Genomic DNA, 9,255 nt, shown 5'->3' with positions numbered 1-9,255 from the left:
TAAAAAAGAGAGGGATTACAATTAAATAATGTTGAATTAAAATTAAACAAATATAAACATCGATTAGTTCGTTTATATGGAGGAGAACTTGAATTCCTTAAGTGTCTGTAAAACTGCCTTAGAATGTTGCAGATACTCAGATTGGATAACATGGCCACGAATTGTAATATACAGGAAATAAATCGGACCCTTTGTTGAGCATAAACTAGTATACCAGAGTTTTAAATTACATTCACGTCGGTGGAGAAATGCTGCCAAAACTTTCAACTAACAAGCAAAAACTTCGTTAAGTTAGCCTCCACCCTGAGGGCACTTAAAATAGTAATAATCGTTCGAGATATATGTCATGATAAACATTGAGTAGGAAGATGTGACACCCAATGGGAACTTAATTACAGCCAATTCGTGAAAAAGTTTATAATATCGCCAAAATACCGAATAATGGGGATACTGTTATATGAGTGCTCTCCTAAAAAGTATACCTATATGAATCATTTTTATTAGAGGTATTTGCTACCAAATGCGGACATAATTCAGTTAAAACCTATGCCCAAACTCTCAAAGAACCGAATGGAAGTAGACCAATATCGACAATTAAAATTTTTGGTTAAGAGATTTTCTACGCAATGGGAACTCAGAGTACCGAATTACATCCAATTCGGTTAAAAACATGCCAAACATCCCCAAAATAACGAATATTTGGGAATATCGTTATATGGAGGATGTACCAAAACTTGGACTAAACATTGTAGAAGTAGTAACAATGTATGTGAAAAATATCGATACCATATTTGGTTAGAAAATGCGGACAAACCTTAAAAATGAAAAAAAAATGGGCGGAATCTTAATATGGGACCTATGTAAAAACATGGACGGGATGCCAAATTGCAGTCACTTCAGTTCAGAAATACGGCTAAACCCTTAATAATATCCCGAAATGATACGGGCTGCTATACCGAAAATATAGGCATTTTGCAAAAACATTGACCTATACCAACATTTATCTGCAACGATATTATCCACCCTCCAAAAACCCGACATGTCAAATTACAGCCACTTAAGTGAAGAACTGCGATGAAAACGTTCAAATTACTGACAATTGTGGTAGAAGTCACTATGGCGCTACGTGAATCATATCAAAATTGTTGCCCTCTACCAAATTGGAAATAGGGTCGTATGGTAATTTCTTTGTCAAAGTAAAAATCTCCTGCAATGGTGTTTTCATCGTCAAATATCAAATTAGAACCTCTTCGGTAAAAAAACCCTTCAATACCGAATATGGGGCAGTACCCTTATATGGTAGCTATTCCTGCTGGTGACCTCCATTTTTATATTTTAAATATTGAAAATTTTCTCATGTTCTCAACAGACAGAAATACGGGCATGGCTAGATCGACATAGGATTTAAAACTGATCAAGAAAATATTAGGTTTGGGGAAAAAGAAATCCATTATTTTTTCGGCAGATGGCTGTACTGATAGATTTCTTGTAAAATATCGATCAACCAATTTCATATTTATGCTCGTTGGAAGGGTGACATTTCACAGTAAAAACCAATAAGAGTGTAGTAAAGTCGGACGGGGACGTGAAGGGTATCACCACTTTGGGTATTTTCAACAGATTAATCCTAATAGACGTCGCATTTTTGAAGGACCATTAAAATGAAATTGGATCCATAAACATATTATTCTGCAACCTATACTAAATTATTCATTGTACAACATTGTGTGGCAATCGGACAAACTTTGGGTCTTTAGTGCACAATTTACATAAAATCGTACGAAAATATTTATGAGAACTATATATAAATCTGAACCGATTTTCAGGAAACTTAACACACATCATTCTAGACTTTATTCAGTACGCTATGCCGAATTTCGTGCAAATCGAAAGATATATACGGACTTTGGTACACCATATACCTTAAATCGGACGAAAATATATATGGGCTATATATAAATCTGAATCGATTTTAAGGAAACTTAAAACACATCATTGTAGACTTATTTCAGTACGCTGCACAGTGGGTTAGAATACCCTGTTTCCTTGGATTAATTAAAAAATTAAATTTTAAGTATCGTTAAAAATTTTTGCACACGGTTAAAGTATATAAAATTCTACATCACTTGTCGTTGAAATAAATGTCAAAAGTGGACTGGTGTTTTTGTAGTGAAACTTCAAAGTTAAACTTCATACAAATTTTTGTGCCAAAAAAGGCTGAAAAAAGTGAAAACGTTCCCGTTGAAAATTTTATTTATTTAAAAAAGTATTGTAAAAGTTAAACATTTTTCAACGGAACCATGAAGTTTAGGTTATTTTGCAAATACTTCGTTAACATTTGAGTATGAAATTGTGTTTGGAAGTGATTAAGATTTAGTTATTTATATTGAAAATGCCAAAAAAATTAATATTTTTATATTTTAAATGGATAAATAGTTATTAATCGTCCACATTCGTGTCATAATTATTGGTTTATATTAAAGAGGACATAAATCTGTGTTATATTGCAAAATTTTACGCTGCCCTTTTGTGCCTTTTAGAAGCTATGCATTGTTTAATACAAGTGTTGCAGCAGTCAAATTAGCTAAAAGTCACATTGATCTCGTGGCTGGTGCTGTTGTTGAGTGTTGTGTTTTCTTGTTTTTCAAGTTATTTTTTCTAATTATTTTATTGTTGTTATTTTTGTTTCTTTTAATAATATTCTTTCTTACAATAATATTTTGTTTTTGTTTATTTTAATAATATTCATTGTTTTGACAAATAGTGATTGTGCTGTGCAGTTTCAAGTAGTCGGGTAAAAGGGTTCTTTATTAGAATTTTTTTATAGGTACAAGTTCGAACGTTGTTTTTTATAATCGTCGAAGCTTATGATGAATTCGAGCGCTCAAACAATGAATGACAAGATGACATTTTTAGCTAAAGAAATCAAAAAACGCACCAAAACGCTAAAAAAATCTGCCGAAATAACAAAAATATATGTTAATTTAATAAAATGGCACGTGTCGGTTATAGCTGTATCCAGTGGCCATGAGATTAATAATGAAGAATTTCAAATATATGCACACAATACACGACGACTTTTTGTTGAAACGTATCCTTGGTATAATATGCACAAGTTTTTTATTCACGGACCCGAAATTGTGTCAAATGCCCTTTTACATATTGAGCAATTATCAGAAGTTGGTGATGCTGCGGACAGAGATGGCCTGTCAGAAACAGTGACGTAAATGACATACATTTCCGACGTATAATACATACGTCAGAAACGTCGGAAACCCACTCAAAACCATTATGTTTTTTTATAAAATAGCTATTTACATTTATCGATTTGGAAATAACGTATGCTTTACTCAAATTCATATCGAATATCAAAATTTTTTTCTTAAAAAAATTCAGAATTTTTTATCAGTTCTAGTAAAGAATAGCCAGATATACAGTAAAAATAATATATGTTCTTGAAAATTAATTGATAATATTGAAATAAATGACGTTTACTACATTTTATACAGGTATATGACGTTTTCGACGTTTACACCTTTTTGACAGTCGAAAACCTGAAAATTCGTCATATGGACCATCCCTGGCTGCGGATGATGACGATGTGGATGATCAACTTTAAGATGTATAAAATTCAATGTTTAAGTTATCATATTGTACTCCTTGCACTATATACCTACACTGATATTTGGCACTACTTAATAAAATTATACTCAAATATACTTAGAAAACATTATTTTTAACTTATTTTAATGGTATTAACTGAAAAATAAAGAAAAATTATTCTAACATAGCTTCCCTGATTTGATCCAAGAAAACATGGTACTCTAACCCACTGTGCGCTGTGCCAAATTTCGTGCAAATCGAAAGATATATAGGGACTTTAGTACGCCATTAACCTTAAATCGGACGAAAATATATATTGGAGCTATATCTAAATCTGAACCGATTTTTTCCAATTTCAATAGGGCTCGTCCTTGGGCCAATTAAGTGACCTATGCCAAATTTCATCCAAATCGAATCGTAAATGCGACGTGTACTTTGTTTACAATTTAACATGGACAGACAGACATACGTTTCATTTTGCTGTTACAAACATATGCACAAAGACATAATGTCCTGTACAACAGTGTTGTAAAGGGTATACAAATATGTTGTTGTTATACCCTACACAACTATGTTGTCAGGGTATTATAGCTTTGTGCAGCCCCAAGAGTTTGTAATGCTGCGAAATATTGGTCCTAGACCTTTAAGTATACCGATCGTCATATCTCGACTAGCTGAGTCGATCTAGACATGTGTGTCCGTCCGTCCGTATGTCCATTATAATTTGTAAACACGATATAGGCCACAGTTATGGATCAATCTTCACGAAATTTTGCATGTAGAATGGGTTCTGGCCAATGAAGACCCCTATTGTTTTTGGAAAAGATCAGTTAATATTTAGGGGATGAAATGGACCAAAAACTTTATTTTTTTCGGTTTTTCTGGTCGCTCCTGAGGCCGCATTTATGGGCCAAACACCGCGAATTTTTGCATGGAAAAGAGGATCGAGCCAAAGAATAAACATGCCTGTTTTGATAAAAATCGGTCAATATTTAGCGGGTCAAATGAACCCTGACTTTTGTGCGAAAAATTACAAAATTTGTATTCTATGGCGTATATATTTGCCCCTGAAGGACCAAGGCCCGAGAAGTTTATAGTGTGTTCAAGAGGAGTGGTTGACCTTTAAATTGATACCAATTATATGGTCGTATGTACTCAGATGTGGGAGTTACACATAAATATTTACAGGTGCTCAGGAATTATTTAGTAACCCAATACCAGACTAGAGGGCGGAAATATAGCGCTGATCGCTTTGAAAATTTCCATGAGATTCCAGTTATGGTCGATGACAACGCCTATAATTTTCGGTGATAACATAATAATTTTGGGATGAAGTCGACCAAAAACTTAACTTTTTGTGCTATTTTTTTTTACTCAATCTATAGGCCACAATTGAAAGCCCAATATCACAACATAACCCACGGTAAAGAGAATCTGGACAAGTACAGTCCTCGTCTACTGAATATTAATATTTGTTGACTTTTAGTGGGGTGTCAAGAGGGTGCGAATAACGCAAAGTTAGATTTTCGTGGAAGTTGTGTAGGGTATTATATGGTCGGCCCAGTCCGACTATACTGCACCGCTCACTGGTTTTAAGTGCATTCAGTTGTGAATGGTGGTAAAAATGGAAGTGAAGAGACAATTCGGTACATTTTACAGTTTTTCTTTGACAAAGGGGAAAATGCAAGCCAAGCTGCTAAAATTGTGAATGGTGTTTATGGTCCCGATACTGTAAAAGCCAATGATGTGCAATTTTAGTTTCGCAGCTTCCGTTTAGGAATTTTTGTTGTTAAAGATGCTCCTCGCACAGGTAGACCGATCGTCGAAAATGTCGATAAAATCAGAGAAATGATCGAATTCAAATAAAAATAATGGATTTCTTTTTCCCCAACCTAATATGTTCAACGTTTGAATTAAATCTGTTCCCTTCGCTAAAGTTGGGTCGTTCCGTTGAATCGGTACTAATTCCCGTTCTTACGTTCATTTAATTCCTTTATAAAAACAATGTGGATATTTTCTCTCTTTCACCTAGATCGTTCATTGAGATCGGCCCTTTTTATTGAACGAATTAATCGACGTGAACCAGTGAACAAATTAACTAAAGAACTTAATGAATGAATACTAAAATAAACAAATTCATATATAAAAAATTATTTATTGTGCTTATACATAATTTTCATTCTTAACATAATATTATCTTATAACAATACTTATTAAAATAACATTATTTTATTATATCATGGTTAAATAATATATCTAAATATTATTTTCATAATACTACAACCCTTGATATCTCAGTTTCAATCAGAAAAAAATATACAACAATTATATCCTAAATTTTTATTTTAATATAACATTCCTAATTTAATAAATATAATATTTTTTTATATATAAAGTCTATTTTTATATTTTGGTATACTACATTATTTACAGCCTCTAGTAAATGGAATCGTTTGGAGTGGCGAACATTAACTATAGTTTATCTAAAAAACATTTGGATTTTTTGGTATTTTAGCCGTTTTGTGTGTGTATGCATGTGTTTGGAATAAATATGTGAAATGGAAAAAAATGAAAAAAATTAAATATAATTACAACAAAAAATAAAAATTAATTTACATAAATGTTATTTATAAAAATAAAAAAATATATTTTGTTTCTTAAACAACATTAACTCTATTATCTGGTGGTGGACGATAACACCACAGGGTACCAATCACACCCAAACCTATAAAGAACATAGTAAATGTGGATAGACCCAAAATAATACCGGTGGTAACATCATGTAGAGGTAATCCGGGAAATGGATCCAATACCAATATTACCAAAAGGCAACAACATTTTAGCAGACAAAATACTGTTACCAAAATATAGCCCGAAGTATAACTACGATTTGGCAGCCATTCACAGTGCCGTGAACGAAAGCCAAGGAATCCCAATCCGACACCGCTGATGGCAGCCACCAAACTGAATTGTAGATAAAATGAGCGACCCAACTGTAAGGAGAAGAGAGAAAACATGAATAAAAGGCCCAATTTTTGAAGAAAATGTTTTCCAAACTTACATGGGCTATCATATAGACAATCAGGGCCGAATTCATAGAACTACCCAGAACCAACATCAGCGACACAATGGCAAGGGTGATTGTGGCACTAACAATTTTCTGGGGATATGATTGATTGTTGCCGGCCTTGCCTTGAATGCTACTGCAGTCCTCCTCCTCGATTTGCGGGTAGGTTGTACCAGCCACACGTGGTTGTATTACGGCCATGGTGCGATCATTCTGATGGGGAGGTGTAACCACTGGCTTCACTGTTTCATAATGTAATCGCTGTGGTGAAAGATGCGAATTTTTACGTGGCAATAGTGGAGGTCCCTGACTCTGAGAAGATTGTCCTCCAGATGATGAGAAATTTATCTGCTGACCCTGTTGGGCATATTGAATCCTTAGCTCGCGTTGTGAGGCATACATATTACGCGGTGTATTGGATCGGCTATTCTGCACAGGAGTTTTTCTTGGCGTCGAAAGCAATTCATGTAACATTTTTGTGGCCTGAGGATTTTTCAATGGTGTACTGGGATAGGAGGCCAAATTTCCCATTGACATGCCCTTCTGGGGTGTGGAGGTTCGCATGGGTGTGCGTGTGTTCTCATATCCCAAGGGTAGGAAATTTTGACTTTGATTTAAATCAGGATTACTCAGGCAGGTTTCTTCTTCATTGTTATTCTCATAGTCATCATCATCATCATCTTCGGCTGGAATAACTGCATAACGATGGGCCTTACCATTATGCATTTGTATAATTTCTTGATTATCATCCACCAGCTCCTCATCCTCGGCCGTGGGTACCATTTGATAACGTTGATTGGAATTTTTATCCACAATTAGGAATGTCTTGCTGCCGAAATCACTTGAGAAGGCATGTTTAATTTTTGGAGCCTGCAAATTTTGCTGAGAACTTTGACGATTTTGTAAGGAGATGCGCCGCTTGGGATGTAATTTTCCGGACTCTAGGACAGGAGGTAAACTGGCATAAGGTCCTGCACCACCTCCTGTGGGATCTTCATGAAAGGAATGGGGTTCATCTTGATCCAATTGAATTTGGGAGCTATAACGATCCAAATCATCCTGCGATTTGGCATAACGTCGCGTGGTAACCAATGGTGATGGCTGATTGCCATTCGTAATGTGGCTGACGGTGTTGTTGTTGCTGTGCATGGTGGTGGCTGGTGGCCCTGGAACTATGGCATAACGATTATTCATGTCTGTGGATAATTCTTCGACGGGCACTAAAGCATAACGCCCTGAACCTGAACGCATTTCGAAGGGTTCAGCTGTACGATTTAAGTTAGCCGGACGTAAAGTTTTCTGCTGCAGCTGCTGGTGTTGTTGTGGTGGTGGTGGCGGTGTTTGTTGATATTGTTGTTGTTGCTGGTGGTGCTGCTGTCTTTCATAATGTTGTTGCTGCTGCCGATGCAATTGCTGGTGTATAGTTGGTGTCGTTGCTTCGCTCGTTTTCGTTTTCTTTATAGCCACCGATCTTGTTGACATGCTTCGCTGCATACGCAAGGGTCCCGCACTATCGCGTGCATCATACCGTGTCGCATTAGCATTAAAATTTATCTGTAAGCTACGATTGTAAATGGACTCTACATTTTCCTTATTGGCTGTGCGTTCCGCTGTGGCCGAGGGTACCGGATAGAATTCACTATTCTGACAGAAAGCCGGATTGGTATAGTTGTGCTTGGTCGACATGGTGGATGAGTTTTATTTTCGTCGTTTTTTAGCAGGAATGGGGCATGAAGGTGGTTGATAGTTTAACGCGTTTTCTAAGTGCAGTTTGATTTTTTTAAATTATTAAATGTAGGGTCCTCTAGATCTCCTTCCAGAAGTTGTATTATATTAATTCCACATTGAGACTCCGAGCCGAATATTTTTCTTATTTCAAATGCAGGTTTTGATTTTTTTATTTTTTTTGTCAAAATTGGATGAAAATATTTTTTGAAGATCTCTCTGCACTTTCAAAAACTTTTTTTCCGCCGAAATTCCGTTCAAAAACTCTGAAGGCTTAGGAAGTTTGTATTTGTAGATTTTCAATCATTAAGGAACGATTTATGAATTATTTTCTTCTTAATTTGTTTAATTGTTTTTTGGATTTATTATTATTTATAAAAATTGTTTTTAATTCCTAAATAATTAATTTTTTCTTTATTTTCTATTTCAGGTTCACGATCATGTTTTTACACTTTTTTCACTCGATCATCGATCGTAAGTATTATCGATTTTAATATTTTTTTTTAAATAATTTTCAAATCCAATTTTTAATTTTTAATTAACAATTAACATTTGTTAACAATTATCCTTTTTTCTTTAAAATTGTTCCTCTCTTCAATTTAAACAATTTCTCTCTTAATAACGAAAGAATGAAAGAAAGGACAACTTTCCACTCCGAACGATTCTTGAAGACTGACTTAAACTACTGCAGTTTCGAGGCTCAGTTGCTTTGCAGCCAAAGCAGCGAAGCATAACAGACTGACACGGGGGTAACTAAAACAGCAACAACAACTATGACATACCACCAAAAAGGTAATGAACACAAACAGCAAAAAATACGTTAAATTTTTTTCATTGATGTATATCAACATCATGACACA

The 9,255-nt window shown here is 34.9% G+C and overlaps 1 protein-coding gene across 1 annotated transcript; it reads right to left on the bottom strand.

Moving 5' to 3' along the window:
• Positions 1 to 6,260: 6,260 nt before the first annotated feature.
• On the bottom strand, positions 6,261 to 8,356 carry LOC133326213 (uncharacterized). The gene is made up of 4 exons (XM_061534893.1): positions 8,013 to 8,356; positions 7,828 to 7,919; positions 6,665 to 7,752; positions 6,261 to 6,596 (listed from the first exon to the last, which is right to left on the bottom strand). The coding sequence occupies exons 1-4, from the start codon at positions 8,354 to 8,356 to the stop codon at positions 6,261 to 6,263; spliced, it is 1,860 nt and encodes a 619-aa protein (XP_061390877.1).
• Between the last annotated feature and the right edge of the window lie 899 nt (positions 8,357 to 9,255).

Source organism: Musca vetustissima, unplaced genomic scaffold, assembly GCF_032173495.1.
Source record: "Musca vetustissima isolate MV318-11 ecotype Yass unplaced genomic scaffold, APGP_CSIRO_Mvet_v1 utg46853, whole genome shotgun sequence".
NCBI lineage: Eukaryota > Metazoa > Arthropoda > Insecta > Diptera > Muscidae > Musca > Musca vetustissima.
The sequence above is the reverse complement of the archived record's forward strand: the minus strand, read 5'-3'. Positions and strand labels throughout refer to the sequence as shown.

Bases quoted from the DNA above. Each gene is read 5' to 3' on its own strand.
- LOC133326213 (XM_061534893.1), bottom strand. From the start codon at position 8,356: ATGTCGACCAAGCACAACTATACCAATCCGGCTTTCTGTCAGAATAGT. The intron at 7,920-8,012 runs AACACCGCCACC...ACCCTTCGAAAT, and splicing joins CAACAACAACAATATCAACA to GCGTTCAGGTTCAGGGCGTT. The intron at 7,753-7,827 runs CCACCACCATGC...CATTGGTTACCA, and splicing joins CATAGTTCCAGGGCCACCAG to CGCGACGTTATGCCAAATCG.